General features: G+C 35.9%; 1 protein-coding gene across 1 annotated transcript in view; it reads right to left on the bottom strand.

Annotated features, from left to right (window-relative positions):
- Positions 1–2,318: 2,318 nt before the first annotated feature.
- Positions 2,319–16,220, bottom strand: part of DLGAP5 (discs, large (Drosophila) homolog-associated protein 5) — a 48,181-nt gene continuing 34,279 nt past the window's right edge. Inside the window, exons 13-19 of the mRNA XM_008572685.1 lie at positions 14,680–14,772; positions 10,864–11,083; positions 8,960–9,149; positions 6,952–7,006; positions 5,951–6,197; positions 4,790–4,839; positions 2,319–2,791 (exon numbers count right to left, since the gene is read on the bottom strand). Of these exons, the coding sequence (XP_008570907.1) occupies positions 2,654–2,791; positions 4,790–4,839; positions 5,951–6,197; positions 6,952–7,006; positions 8,960–9,149; positions 10,864–11,083; positions 14,680–14,772 (993 nt within the window). The 3' untranslated portion in view covers positions 2,319–2,653. The remainder of the gene's footprint in view (positions 2,792–4,789; positions 4,840–5,950; positions 6,198–6,951; positions 7,007–8,959; positions 9,150–10,863; positions 11,084–14,679; positions 14,773–16,220) is intronic.

Below are 16,220 nucleotides of genomic sequence, written 5' to 3'. Positions count from 1 at the left end.
TACTGTTAGCATTCTGGCATATTTCTTTTGACCACTTTTTAATCATATTTTATCTCTCTAAACTGTAGTTCACTACTTTCAAATCAGTATTTGATACCAATTGTAAGACTAGTTCCCTTCAGGTTCTCTTGGTTTTTATGAAATCTCCAGATTTGTAGAAGAAAAAAAGTAGCGTCTTAATTAGGTAGCTTTCAAAATTTAATTGTTCCTACTACCAACATTCTTAACCACGCCTTTCCACCCTTTCTTATTACCAGGCAAGCCCAAAGATTAATAAAATTTCAAAACTAGGATGTGGGCATACCACTTTATCTTACAGAAGACTAAAATATTACTTTATCTATTATTGTGTCTATAATACCATCTTCTCAAATACTTTAAATTGGTACTTGTCACAGGTTGGTTTTCCCAGGAAGCAAAGAGATTAGAAGGCAAGAGGTTTGTGAGGGGGTGCACTTGTAATCAACACCTGTGGGGATGAGAAGGCACATGACCGGGCAGAGGGAGGAGGTGAGCAGCAGTGTCTCAGCCTGAGACTCCTGGGGGAGTTCCAAACAGGGTTTCTTTTTTTTTTCATTCTGTCCCTAAAGATTTTCTTAATACCTCATAATTTTAGAGTCCAATAGCCCAAGAACACTATCTAGTTGTAGGGGACATTGATTGTTGCCCACACTACATCCATTCCTTGTTTCCTAACAGCCATAGTTTTATTCAGGTATAATCTCAGATTCAACAGGGAATCCTTATTAGTTTAAGCCAATCCCCTGGTGACTCATTTATCAGCAGATAGGGATGTGGCACTCGTTGGCCTAATCCAACCAAAGGGAAGAACATGGCTCTGATTGCCACTAGCAGCCATCTTATGACTCCAAAAGGACCCAGCCTTATAGGAGAAGCCGACAGCAAGGATGACAGAAGGAACTATGGACAGAATATTGAACCTTGATGCCATCATTGAGCATGATTGTAAAGTGCCTGGAATCACCCTCATAACTCATAAAATAATACATTTCCTTATCGTTAAGCCAGTTTGAGTCCATTACTTGTTTGAATAACAAGCCATGCAGAAAAAAGAAATATACGTAAAAGATAAGGTTTCCTAAAGGCCCAAGGCCATGAATACCTAACAGTTGAAAGCTTTCTAAATGATTCAATAGTACATCTTATTAAACCTACCAAAAAAAATTATGTTTACTGACATTGTCTTATTCTTCTCTGCTTTATCCTTGAGAGCAAACATTATTTTATGTTGCCTGTTGCTTTTTTTATTAGCATATTATTACAAATTGTAATCATTCTTTATGCCTCTTACCGGACCAAACACTCCCAACCCACCTCCCTCCCCTACCCCCATCTCTAGTATTTTTAGGTTTGTTCTCTCCTTTTCAAAGTTCAATGTATTATTGTGCTTCTTCTCTTCTCCTCTCTCTCTCTGTCTCCTCTTTCTTTCTTAGCACCCAGTTATGAGTGAGGATGTGGTATTTCTCATCCAGCCTCATCCATGTTGCTGCAAATCGCAGAATTTCATTTATTTTTATGGCTGAGTAGTATTCCATTAAGTCTTGAGTTACTTTGTACCAACCTTTTAGGTATTCATGGCCCTGGGCCCTTAGATAACTCAATAACTTTTATGTATATTTCTTTTTCTGTATGGCTTGTTAAAATTGTTCATTAATGGGATGTTAAAGCTACTTTTATCTTTTGGCAAGACTAGGCATTCTGAGAACATTCTTCTAAGCCAGCACCTCACATAGGCTTGAAAATAAATACTGTCTTTCCCTCAAGCCTAACACGTCTTCCTCCGACAACAAAAGTAGTTATATTTTCTGGTTTGAAAACCTCTAATCTTAAAGGGTTATCAGTAAAGTCCCTGCTTAGACCCTCGACTCATTTCCAGACAGAAAAATAACTGAACCCAGATCTGGTTATAAGCTTTAGCTACTCTGAGTCTTCTGGGTGCTCTCTTATTCTGATGGCCCTGTCTTCTATTATCCTATAGTTAAGAGTTTTATAAAAGAGAAATATTTCCAATGCATTATATCATTAATACGATTCTCTTCCAGAGAAAAAGGCATTTTTTCTCTGTTGACCATGTCAAGAAGAAAATGAAAAAAAGAAAAAAAAAGAAGGAAAGGTAAAGATTTAACGGGTACCTCTAGTAATTTAACCATTTGAAATTACAGCATGTAAACTGACTTCAGAATCCAGAAAGCTCATCTAAAGAAACTCAGTATATCCTGGAAAATGCAAAATGCAAAGCTGTTGAACCACAAACGTAGGAGTTCAAACTGAGAATAAAGTATAAAAGGATGCAAATATTTCTGTCAAAGTTTAATGTAATATATTTCAAATAAACTAAAAAAACAACTTATAAACTCAGCTTTCAGTGTACACATTTTAAACAAGAGGCAAGGCACGGTACATTTTTTTATTCTGCATGGTTAATGTACAAAATATCCCCACTTCCCTTGAGAAACAGTATCATATCTAAAATATACCTTGGTGAAAACTGAATATTAAAACATTATATGATACTACACAAATGGATTGAACAGAAGTGAACAAGAATCCAAATTCTCCAAATTTTTAATAGTCTAAGAATATATCACAGCAATGCTAATATGAAGAAAAATGTTTGGATTTATTTTTAATTTCAAAATTCTTCTTCTTCTCCACTGAGGGGCCTTAAAGGTGAAAAGGTAATCAGGTTACCACCAAAGGAAATGTGTCTGGCATGTTCTTGATGTCTTCTCTCCACCTGAGTGAAAGGATTACTGCAGTTTAGGCCTGGCTAAAGGACAAATTCAGAGAAGTCACTAAAGTAGCCATCAAGAGTTTCACCAATTAAATCTTCAACATTATTAGTTAATACTGGATTAATTAATAACATAAATAACATTTTCCCTACATAACAATAAAATTATAAATAACAATGATTATGCTACTTTCTAGCAGATCTATTTTCAAATATATAATTTTTCTAGTTGAAAAGGTATATTAGGAATAAAGGCCTACAAAGGTGATTAATAATATGTAAATGAACTTAAGCAGCATATTCAGGATGAACAAAATTGAGGCCATATCTTAAGCTACTTAAATAGAGTCCACAAATCCTAAACCATATAACAGCACTTAAAAGGCCCTGTACTAGAGTGTGATCCTGCTAGGATTCTTTTCTTTTTTCCTCTCAAATCCTACTTCAGGTTCAAATGATGCTACTGGGAAAGCAATAATTTGGGCCTAAAATAGGCAGACCTATAAAAAAATAAAAAGACATCACAGGGAGTCTATAAGGCACTCAGATTTATCAACGAGATAATGTATAACTGTGAAGCACTTTTAATATTACCAATATATCAAAAACAGAATATTATGATTCATTCATTTCCAGGTTTACTCATAATATTATATATTATCAAAACCAATCATTCAGATTTCAGATCTGGGAACAGCATTAAATCAGGTTTACATAATTCGGCCTTATGCTGAAGTCCCTGATCCTCTAGGTCACAGTTTATGATTAGGGAAGGCTAAGACCAAGAAAGAATGGTATGTCAGTCAGTCACAGTAACACACTTCATTCTGCTCCTGAGACACATGGCAGCCCAGAGTCTAACCACAAAGAAGGCTTTGAAAAGTGATGAAAGCCAAGATATACAGGGTTCTTAAGAAATTAGTGGCTTAAGAAAGCCAAGTATTTGCCAGACTTTATAAGGTTAACAAAAATTGCTATTTGATTTCACACTTGCTTTAACAAATTTCTTATACTCAGAAATCAAAGATTAACAAGTCAAGGCCATTTCCTGACCCATTCTAGCAGTTGGTCCTAGAAAATTTCAAGGTAAGGCAGTAAACGAGTGGTGTCTACACCCTGGCTACACACTAGAATCACCTGCTGAAGGAAAAAAAACAACAAAGTCCTACTCCAGATCACTGAAATAAAAATGTCTGGGAGTAGGGCTGAAATCAATGCCATAAATACTTAGTAGGAAAGAGAACACTTTCACTCACGCCATAATGCCAGCATCAATCAATATGAGTCAGATAGCTATACCTAACAAAGAATTTGCAGTTAATGAGGAATTAGATTTCTTGAATTATATTTTAGGAATATAATATAATACACCCATATTATACTCTTAATAAGAGATTAAATAAATGTATGCATTGTGTGTCTTTGTACACCTGGGCCTATATATAAATTAACATGGAAGAGATGAGAGCTTTTACAGGAAAGGTTCCAAGAAGGGCTAATGTTTAAAGTAGATTTAGAGGCAAAAGGTCACCAAAAATAAAGGCTAGGTAGTTTCCAAATAAAATGGCATAAATATGGTAATCTAAAAGAATTAGACTGAAAATAACCAACGATGACTGAAGGTGGGATAGACATTATCTCTCTAGGTGTATGCTTCAGAAGGGCAGAAATGTTGCCTTATATTTTCTTGTATCACTTACAAATATGTAGCATAATCCAAAGCATATATTAAATATTCAAGTATTCAACCAATTTGTCATAACAAATTTGATACATAAATAATATGGGGAAATAAATTCTCAGAGTTTAGTACTAAAACACACTATATTTTAAAGTATATAAACATGGGGCTGACTGGTTAGCTCTGTTGGTAAGAGCTCAGTGTTGGAAACACCAAGGTCAAGGGTCAGATCCCAAACAATGACAAGATGTAAAGTTTAAACCTTGCACACAAATTGAAAAGTGAGTAATATTCATTTTATAAAACAAATCTAGAATATAAAGAAACTTGTTTAATTATGTTGGAAAACTTACTGAATCAAGAAGGTAGGATTCAATAGTGAGACTTTTATTATCAAATTGTACTGAAAAACAAGAAAAAAAATTTTTTTTAACTTTTTAAAGAATATTCTTACAGTCAAGGGTTGTTAAAAATGGACAAAATCTTGAAAGATATGAAGAGTTCCACATATCAAATGCTGCGACAAAAATATGGCCATTTTTTGCTATAACATTTTTTAAAATGTTAAGTTTCTTGGTAAAATTCTTATCTTTAATTACAGTGTAAAAAGAATCTTCTGTAAACAAATCTCATGCTTGTAATATTAAAGGTATCAAAGAGATGCTGAGAAGAACAGCTGAGGGACATTAAGTGCCTGGCCAAGGTTATGTTTTATTTTACCTTAGGCCTCAGCTTGACCAGCACCACAGAATAGCAGATGATAATAGCAGGTGGAGTGGGCACACAATATTTTATAACAACAATATAAGAGCTGTTTTGTATTGCAGAACACCATAAGAAAGTAGGTAGGAATAGGCATTAGGGGAAAAAAATAAGATATTTTGAAGAAAGGTTTCAGGATTTGTGTTGAAAAGGAGAACTAAAAAAACTTGAGGGAATTTTTCTAATTGTTCTAAGTCTTTGCTAACAATGAAGTATCCCAAATAGGTCTAATGTAAATGCTTCTATATCCAGTATGGATTAGTACTGGTTGTTGATTTTTATTAGATATGCCCTCAAAAGGTCTGGTGTGAAGAGTGGGGTACTACAACGCCAACTAATTTTTACAAAATATTTACTGTGGGGGCCGGCCCGGTGGCGCACTGGATAGTGCGCCGCTTGGGGAGCGCGGTGGCGCTCCCGCCGAGGGTTCGGATCCCACATACAGACCGGTTCCCGCTCACTGGCTGAGCAAGGCGCGGGAGCAGCACCGAGGGTTGCGCTCCCGTTGCCGGTCCCCGGTCCGGTACGGGGGCAACACTGAGGGTTGCGATCCGTTGCCGGACACGGAAAAAGACAAATAGACAAAAAAAAAAAAAATTTACTGTGAGTGCCTAATTTTTCAGCCTTCATCCTTAGAAACTGGTACTCACAAACAAAAAAAGAAACTGGTACTCAGAAGTATTTATGATAATTTATAGCTTAATACAAGTTCATTAACAAAGCCTCATTTAAATATATTTAAAAGATCTCACCTGACTGAGAAGTTTTAGTTTCCTCTTCTCGTGAGATGTTATTTTGTGATGGTATATTTTTTTCAGGACTGCTCATCAAAACATCCTGTGATGTAACTGAAGGATTTAGTTCCATTCTTTCCACAACATCTAAAATTTCTTCTTTTTTGTTAGTATTAATATCATCTTCTATTTCACCAGCAAGAAGAGGCAAACTCATTCTTTCACTGGGTAAACAATCCATCTCAAAGTTTATCTTATTTACATCCTGGAAATAAAAATGCCATTACATTTAATTACCAAAAAATGGAACAAATAAAAAAAAAGTTTTGTCACTGTTAAATATAAGAAAAACAAAAAGATGACATTCTGAACACAGGCTAAAGAACATTGTAAATCCTACTGTCTTGCTTCTCATACAATTAGCTCAGATAATATTATAGAAATAGTATGATGGAAAGCAAGTTTCTCAGTAAGTACCTATACTCCAGTTCACGGAGTGGCAAACATTGTGAAGAACCAGACAGTATATATTTTAGGTTTCATGAGTCATAGGATCTCCATCATAACTACTCAGCTTTACCACTGCATTGCAAAAGTTGTTGGACATAATACATAAACAAATGAGACAGACCATGTTACAAGAAAACTTGATTTACAAAAATAGGGGCCAAAGTTTGCTGATCTCTGCTCTACTTTACTGGTTCCACATTCATCTTGATATGAATTGAAGAACAGAAGATAGCACTATGGTTTCAAACAACCTAAAGGCCACTGAAACAAGAACCATCACTTTATTATATGACTGATTTAGATTTCCAGTGGAGGGCTAGCCGGTTATACAGTTGGTAAGAGCATGGTGTTCATAACACCACAGTCAAGAGTTTGGATCCCCATACTGGCCAGCTGCCAAAAAAAAAAAAATTTTTCCAATGGAAATTCTGGGGTTTATGGAGTTACTACATATAATGATATAAACAGATGACATACGGGGCTATGTACCACACTGGAATAGGACTTACATGGTTTACTTCAATTAAATCTTGTAATCCAGTACACTGAGTATCTTTTATTACGCTGTTTCCGAAAAAGAAAAAAGCAGCATTATATTCAGATAATTAAACATACTGCTATCTTTTTTTCCCCCTATCTGTCCCATTGAGTGACAGCTGCCACTGGTATAGTCTCAGAGCAAGGATGCAATCAAGGGTTTTCTCTCAGCACCAGCTACCAAATCCTGGCCCCACCATCTGGGGGAGGACCTGTGAAAGTGCTACATATTGGTACCTTTTGACTTGTTTTGAGTCTATTCTTTACGGAGGGAATTAGTTTAGGGAATGGGTCAAAGTTGGAGCCTGGTCCACGACGAGGTCTGATCCAGACAGACTGGTTTTAGACTATAGCTAGTTACTGCAGGACGGCCTAACAAATTTAACTGCACAAGCCTGTTACCATACTGGTCAGTCAGGCTAATGTGGCTTCACCAGCAATCCTTTGAATCTCAGCCAAACCCAGAGGACACATACTAGGGAAAGGTAAAGATGAAACTGACTTCTGGAGGTGGAAGCAACAGTCAGTTATTGAGTAGCTGGAGTTGGCTATTTTTACTTGTTAGTTATATAGCACGATACCGTTAACTTGTATTTTATTACAAATATCTGCCTCCACATCTTCCAAGTTATTTGTTTTTTTAAATATGTTCTATTTTTCTAGATTCCAGCTTCACTTTGCCTTTATTGCACAAAGCTGCTTATTTGTAAGATGCTCTCTTTCAGGACTATTTTTGAGAATCAAGTAAACATTTTTTTGAAGAGTACTTGTAATATGACTTAAATGCAATTATGGATCTTCTTAATACAACATAATAAATGACAGGATATACAAAGTAACTGGCATTTAAGAAATTACAATAAATTGGTAATTAATAACACACAGGTTTCCAGAACACCTAAAATATTTCAGTCCCCATAAAGGTTATATATACTTTAGTTTACACTAAAACTTAGAAATTTTAAAACTCTTCCATGAAATATTTAAGTATTGAAGAACAAAATCTTTCATTTGCTTCCCTTATTTTAATTCATAGGATCTGTCCTTCTGTCCTTCTTTCCTTCCTCTCTTCCTCCCTCCCACCCTTCCTCCTTTATTTATTTACTTGTATAGCCTTGTTTGCTATGACGGCTGAATATTCAATGCTATCCTATCTCCAGATTAATAATAAACCCAACAGTCTATTCTTGGCACCATACTATAATTTTATTTCCTATTTACTTTAAAGTATCTTTTTCCTATCACATTTGCTGTGAATTTAAGTTCCATGAACAAGGACTCTTTAGATAAATTTGATGCATTTGTATGGAGGCAGTACGGTATAGCATAAAAAATGCAGGCAGCATCCAGTTTCACCAATTATAAACTGAATTTGGGTAAGTTCCTAACTCTAAGTTTTCTCACTTGAAAAATGGGGATATTGAACCTCACAGGGTTGCTGTGATGATTAAGTGAGATGACACTATTAAGAACCTAGAACCATGTCTAGACCATAACAGTTCAGTACATTAGCTCCCTTCCTCTAAGCTCTGCCATCTGTCAAGACAGCAATTTCAAGGTACGTTCTATCAAGGCTGGTCCAAAAGTGCCAACCTCTTAACAACCCTACAGAGAGGCATCAGCACTGCTATTTTGTAGATGATGAAAGTGAAGCTAAGAGAGTTTAATTAACTTGCCTCAAAGTTTCACAGCTAGAAAGCCATACAGGTGGTTTTGAGCTCAGGTTTCTTGAGCACCAAAGCTGCAGTCTGTTTAGCACCAAAACTCCATATTGCTTCTTTTCTTCTTAGTGCTACAGAATTTACTTTGCCCATCTAAACGCAACCATTTACCAACCTGAAATTTCACCTCAGTTTCCTCATTTATGAAAAGAACATATTGCCTATTTGTTACAGGATCCTTGTGAAATTTAATTAAAAATATATGTCTGGACATTTTACCAACTTTACAATCCAAAATGGTATTTAATATCAGCAATACCTGCTCTCAGGAATATTCGAAAACAAAGTCTTCTTATCAACATGTTTACTTTTGGTACTCTGAGGATCAGGATTCTCTGATGTAGTTTGTCTTAGAAGGCCCATCTCAGCCCTGCTCTGAGACACAGCTCTGCTGACAGACTTAGGTGTTCTAAGTCTTTGAGAAAGACGTTGAGAAGAGACAGAAAGTCCTAGAAGATGAGGGAAATCACCTCAATAAGAAAAAAGTTCTTTCACTCACTTTTCATTATAATTAGAAAGAGTGTAAATCCTACAGCTAGCCTTTTTCCTGTCAAATGTTTATTAAAGTCAAATGCCTGGGACTTTCACTTAAAGATAGAATTGATCACACATATTACACTCGACTCCCTTTTGACACCCCACTACTATAACATTAACAGAGATCATCTGAAAAAGCAGAACTCCTCAGTTGGTTAGAGCTGGGTGTTATAAATCAAGCTCAAGGGTTCAGATCCCTGTACCTGCCAGCAGCCAATAAATAAATAAATAAATAAATAAAAGGCAGAACTCTACAAAAACAAAGGAAACTAAAGAAAAGACAACAATAATAACAAGAACATTTCAGAAGCTGTAATGTAGATTGGTGAGTGAGATATTACATAGCAGACACAGGAAAACAAATTCTAAGCCACCAATCAGGAAAATGAGAACCAACCCAATTTCTATCACAGAACCCTGCAGAAGAATTGGTGATGGCCCCAATAATCTCTGGAAATGAAAATGGAGCTAAAAACAGGAGGACTGGTTCAAAGACAGTTTAAAGAACAATCAGGGTTGGCCAATTAGCTTATTTGGTTAGAGTGTGATGTTGGTAACACCAAGGTCAAGGGTTCAGATCCCTATACTGACCAGACGTCATGTTATTATAGTGGTAGGAGATTCCTGGCTATGGAGGGAGTGCAGCTGCTTAACATGAAGGAAACAAACCCAAACTGCACCAGATGAGATACTGAAACCAACAAGGAGGTTGTAATATATGAGGTGATACATTTATATTTTAAAGTAAATATCTGATAGCAGGTATTAGAGAGCTGCTTGGGTTTACTTTTAGAAAACTTCCTAGTGGACATCTCTTGCTTATTTCAATCAAGATAAATTCAATCTGATAAAAGTAGTCTGTGAAAAATGGCTATTGAAAAGTACAGAGTTTGAAAGCCATAAGAACAGTTTCCTGAAATATTAAAAACTGGTTCTTTTTTCTTAGAAATTGAAACACAATTGATTGTACAAATCTGTGGGGTACAGAGCTGAATATCGAATACCTGTGTGCAATATGTGATGCTGAAATCAGGATAATTAGTATATTTATCATCATACAATGCAATCATTTTTTGTGGCCCTTTACCAAAAAACTGATTTCACTAAAATATTTTAAAATTGGGAAATCAGCACATTTATGGCCTTTCAAAACATTTGCATAAAAGATTTAATACAAATGAAAATAAAACCCACCTTCTATAAGCTTCATTTTAAAGCTTTAGAGAAGTGTGATGGTTTCATGCCCAATTTTCCTTTGCATCTTAAATTCTAACCCAACTGCTAGCTGACCTGAAGAAAATCACTTCACTTCTCATGCTTCCATCATTTCCCTTACCTCTTGGAGCTTGTGACCTACCTCACAGATTGTGGGGTTACATGGTAATAATAAATGTAAGATGACTTAAGAAATACAAAAGCAAGCTTAGAAGACATATCACGCTTAAACTAACCTGATCATACCCATCAAAATGTGATGTGCATGCGCTGTGAGTAAACACATAGTCTATTTTCTAGAAATCACAGAAAGCTTATATCTCTTCATGTGAAAATGATTTTTCACCTTTTATACAAGCCCCCATTCATCCAAAAATTAAAAAAAAAAAAAAACAACCAACAACAACAAACCTGAGAATGATTTAACAGGACTTTCAACTCTGAAAAATCCAGCATCAAATACTATTTTATCAACTTCCTTTGGTATCACAGAGGCTGCTGCCTCAGTGTGTTCTTCCTGCTTAATTCTCTCTCTCATTGCATTTTTTATGGCAGCTAGGCGTTTTCTAGCAGCAATTCTTCCACCATCATCCCGTTTTGGTTTATTCCCTATATCTGAAACAATTTTTTTCTACAAAGAGAAATTATGACATTTATTAAAGCTGTTTTTTACCATTCTATAAAAAAACATGATAAATATATACAATTTTTATTTGTCAATTAAAATTTTTTAAAAGAAAAACAAAGTATACAAAAAATATTTCACACATTCATCATGTCTTTATCAAGTTCATAGTATGTGCCTAGTATGGGGGTAAAAAGGTACAAGACAAAGTTCCTGCCCTCAAGGAGTTTACAGCTTAGTGGAAGAGCTAGCTAAGGACACTAAGAAGGATGAATGTCAAGTTAAAGATAAATTATCAAGTTCATAGTATGTGCCTAGTATGGGGGTAAAAAGGTACAAGACAAAGTTCCTGCCTTCAAGGAGTTTACAGCTTAGTGGAAGAGCTAGCTAAGGACAGTAAGAAGGATGAATGTCAAGTTAAAGATAAATTCAGAGGACTGGAAGAGATTATGATAGTCCCTAAGCCTATCTTCAGAGATATGAGGAAGGCTTACAGGAGGCAGCACCTAAGCTGAAATCACAGTTAACCAGGCTAAAAGATGGGGTAACGAAAGGGCTACATAGAGAGAATAGCACATTTGCAAAGCCAGAAATTAAAGAAAACACAGAAGAAGTGGCAAGAGATAAGCAAAAGACAGATTATAAAATATCTTGCATGTATTTGTTTTAAGGAGCTACGTTTAGGCAGAGGACAAAGAAATAGAATTATTGGGGATCATTAAGCAGTAGATAAACATTAGCAAATTTGTGTTTTAGAAAGACCACTCTGGCCACAGCCTGGAAAATAGGCTGTAGGGTTACATGCCAATTAAGAAAGAGACTACTGCAACAACACTGGGAAAGATGATGGTAGTTAGATTAAGGAGAAAGATGGAAAAAAGTGAACAAGATTCAAGAGATATGTAAGAGGTAGAATTGAGGGACTTACGATCTATTGGATGTATATGGGGTAGAGATAGTAAAATAGAAAAAGGAAAGGACCAAAAGAGATATCCAAGTTTCTATCTTGGACAGCTGGTGGGACGGTAATATTATTCTTTGAGATAGGCAAACATTAGTGTGTGTGGAGGTGATTTCAGTGTGGGATACATGGATTCTTAAGGTACACTGAGTCATGATACGCAGAATTAGAGTTTAGCAGTCCGTGTAATTTGAAATACAGATTTGGGCATCGTGACAGGGTGGGTAAGATTGCACAGGAAGAATATGGAAGGAGAGAAGAGAGTTAAGGTAGGAATTCTAAATATCAAAAACATTTAAGGGATAAATGGAAAGACAAACTTGCAAATACAAAGAATGGGCAGAGAAGGAAGAGGAAAATCAGTAGAATATAATTTCAAGAAAAAGGGAGTAGATTGTATTTAATTCTGCAGAAGGGTTAGGTTTTATAATTAAGTGTTTAATAACTTCAGCAACTAGTGGATTAATAACCTTGATGATAACTAGAGGCAAAAAGGGGTTAAAGTGGATTGCTATTTTATGTATCTTAGCAGGAGGCTGAGGAGGACTCAACCTAACACAGCTACAAAAAAATCACAGAAAAATTAGGGAGATAAATGGAAACCAAAAGAGTAAAGATAAAGTATAGACAACTTTTTCAGGAAGCTTGTCTGTGATTGGGAAGAAATGAGACCAAGGGGGTAGAAATAATTAGAGGGAGATGTGGACACCACAAGTTGGTTGGTTTGTTTTAACGTAAACAAAGATAAAACACTCAAACATGTCTAGAAACTGATGGAAGAGAGGGAAGAGAGAAAACAAGGGTGACTGATGGAATGAGACATTAATAAATAAGAGATAAAAGGAGTGGTATACAGGTAAAAGATTAGCTTTATTTTATTTGTTCAATAATCTTAACAGTAGCCTATAAAATAAAGTACTCATATAAGGAGAGAGACACCTGGCAATAATAGGCAGAATTACAGGTCTCTGAGATGATACAGCCATTACCTGCATCACTGATACTATTATTTCCACCAATATGCAATATGAAATACCCACAGCAGCTTTAATAGTAAAGTAACATCCTTCACTATTTAGATTTGAAATTCAATCACTGTCCTCAAGGTCCTTGTCATGAGACTTCAATATAAAATGATTTTATAGCAAGGTTCTTTAAATACTTTAACACCTAAAATTCCTAAGACAGAATTTAAAAGAGTTTTTATTTGTATTATATAGCATAATAAAGTACCAATCTAGACAACCTGAGTTTATAACCACAGGTATTTTTCTAAAATCATAAAAAAAAACTGACAATGCTTGGTTTGAAAAGTGCCCACCGGACCAAAAATTTTGAGTTCAAAACAATACTAAAAAAAAAAAATCATTAAAAATAGATAAAAATGAAATCTATCATGTTAACAAAGCAAATTTTACAGGAAAAAATAATAGCAAATTTTACAAGATAATGTATAGGGAAGATGACATGTTCTAAAGAGCCTCTGTTGTTCTTTTCTATTTAAAACATTGTTTCATTCTGAAATCATACAAAAAAACAGATTAAATAGAGAGGGGGCATAGCCCACTAGTTAAGGATATGGACTCTGGGAGGAGAAAGTCTGGCCTGAAACCCAGCTTCACCTTGGGCAAATAATTTAATCTTTCTGGGCCTTAGATTACTCAACCTTAAAATGGGGACAACAGCACGCACCTCATAAGGATTATTGTAAGGGTTAAATGAGTTAATATATGTAAAGTACTTGTAATAATATTTGACATGTAGTAAGCATTATATAAATTATCTACCACTACTATTATTACTACAACAAAATGTATAAGTACTGTTTAAAGAATAAAGCCAACACTCATATAACCCACTGTCTGGTAACTTACAAGCCCTCTGTGCTGCAATACAATCACAACCCCTACTTTCTTCTCTCCAGAAATAACCATCCTAAATTTGGTATTGATACTTTCCTTACTTTTTCTTTAAAGACCATCAGGACATTGTCAGTAATATATGGAACTTGCTTTGTAAAATGATGAGAAATCTGAAGCTAAATGTTTTTAAAACTTAAAAAAAAAAATTTCGCCCAGCGCTATCCCGAGCCCAAGTGGTCGGGGGCTGAGGGCCTTGGCCATGCTCCCCCCCACAACCAGCCCAGCCGCAGCCACTGAGCCACCACAGGAAGTGCCCTGGGCTCTGTGGAGCCAGGGTGGTGGCTCTCCCTGCCCCCACCAGGGCCTCAGCCATGGCCCCCCCAACACAGCCTGCCCAGCAACAACCACCAAGCCTCAGCAAGAAGGACCCTAGGTTCACGAGCTGGAGTGGTGGGGGGCAAGGGCTTTGCCACACCCCCCTGATATCTGCACCCAGCCCAGCAATGACCAAGCCACCGCTGGAAGCCCCCCAGTTTCCCCTGTGGGAATGAGGGGGTGCCACGGCTCTCAATCCTGCCCCTCCTCCTTCCTTCTTCCATCACATTTCCTTCCCTTTTCCACTATCCCTCTCCCTCCCAACTGCCAACTGCTCTGCAACAGCATCCTAGAAAGTAAAAAACTGATATTAATAAAAGTACCTTTTCTTTAAAAAAAAAAAAAAATTCATTAGAGTAGAAAAGTTTAAATTAGAAAGCTGCATATAATACCCACAAACTTACCCGAAAGACTTTTTTGCTTGTATTATTATTGTTTTGCCATCCAGATTCCTCAAGTTTGGTCAGATTGTTGAATTTTTGGTTTACATCTTCTATCTGTTAATAAATAAGGCACAAATTTATCAGATTAATGCTAACCATATTAAGGTTATAAACAAACTACGGCTTCACAAAAATTGATAATGGGGGGCCGTTCCCTTGGCTCACTAGGGAGAGTGCGGCGCTCCTAGTGCCGAAGCCGCGGGTTTGGATCCTATATAGGGATGGCGGGTGCGCTCGCTGGCTGAGCGTGGTGTGGACCACACTTTGCTGAGGGTTGCGATCCTCTTACCGGTCAAAAAAAAAAATGATAATGGTTAATCAGAACTGGTAAATTATTAAGATTACACTGAGTCATTCTGAATTTAGTGTTCAAATCAGGAATTCTTATGGTAAAATTGTTCATTATTATTTTTGGTTTTACAAAACTCCAAAATCTACATTAAGGATGTCATATTTTAATAACTCTCCTAAATTATTTTTGATCACTAAGATCTAGATCTATAGGAAAAATATCCTAAAAGTTTTTGTTTCTTAAATCACACAATATGAACACAATCTTTATTTATTTATTTTTTTTTTTTTTTAACAGTTTTTATATCCATTCCCTTACAGAAGACATCTTGGTTGCTTCCAAGTTTTGGCAATTAGGAATAAAGCTGCTATAAACATCCATGTGCAGGTTTCTGTATGTACGTAAGTTTTTTACTTATTTGGGTAAATGCCAAGGAGTGCAATTGTTGGATCATATGGGAAGAGTATGTTTAGTTTTGTAAAAAACTGCCAAACTGTCTTCCAAAGTGGCTGTACCATTTTGCATTCTCACCAGTAATGACTGAGACTTCCTGTTGATCCACATCCTCACCAGCATTTGGTGTTGTTCGTGTTTTGGTTTTTTGCCTTTCTGATAGTTATGTAGTAGTATCTCTTTGTTGTTTTAATTAGCAATTCCCTAATGACAAATGACACCAAGCATCTTTTCACATACTCATTTGCCATCTGTTATCTTCTTTGCTGAGGCATCTGTTCATCTCTTTTGCTCATTTTTTAATTGTGTTGTTCATTTTCTTATGGCTGAGTTTTAAGAATTCTTTGTATATTTTGGATAACAGTCTTTTATCAAATGTCTTTTGCAAATATTTTCTCCCAATCTATGCCTTATCTTTTTCTTTTCTTTTTTTTCTGGCAGCTGGCCAGTAGGGGATTTAAACACTTGACCTTTGTGTTATCAGCACCATGCTCTCCCAAGGGAGCTAACTGGCCAACCCTCATTTTCTTGACACAATCTCATTTTGAAAGATTCAAATAAAATATATCTACTATCTAGTAGGATGGAAATTATAATCCTCATCCTTCTGGTACTTCCTGTCTCCTCCAAAGAGGTAACCACTGGGAACAGTTTGGTAAATATGCTTCAAGTTCTCTTACTATGCATCTATATACACATATCCTCTCAACCTTGCTCTCTTTTTTTTTTTTTTTTTTTTTTTTTTTTTTTTTTTTTC

Source organism: Galeopterus variegatus, unplaced genomic scaffold (genome assembly GCF_000696425.1).
Source record: "Galeopterus variegatus unplaced genomic scaffold, G_variegatus-3.0.2 Scaffold822, whole genome shotgun sequence".
NCBI classification, from domain to species: domain Eukaryota; kingdom Metazoa; phylum Chordata; class Mammalia; order Dermoptera; family Cynocephalidae; genus Galeopterus; species Galeopterus variegatus.
Note: the sequence above shows the minus strand (reverse complement) of the source record. Positions and strands in the feature narration are given on the sequence as shown.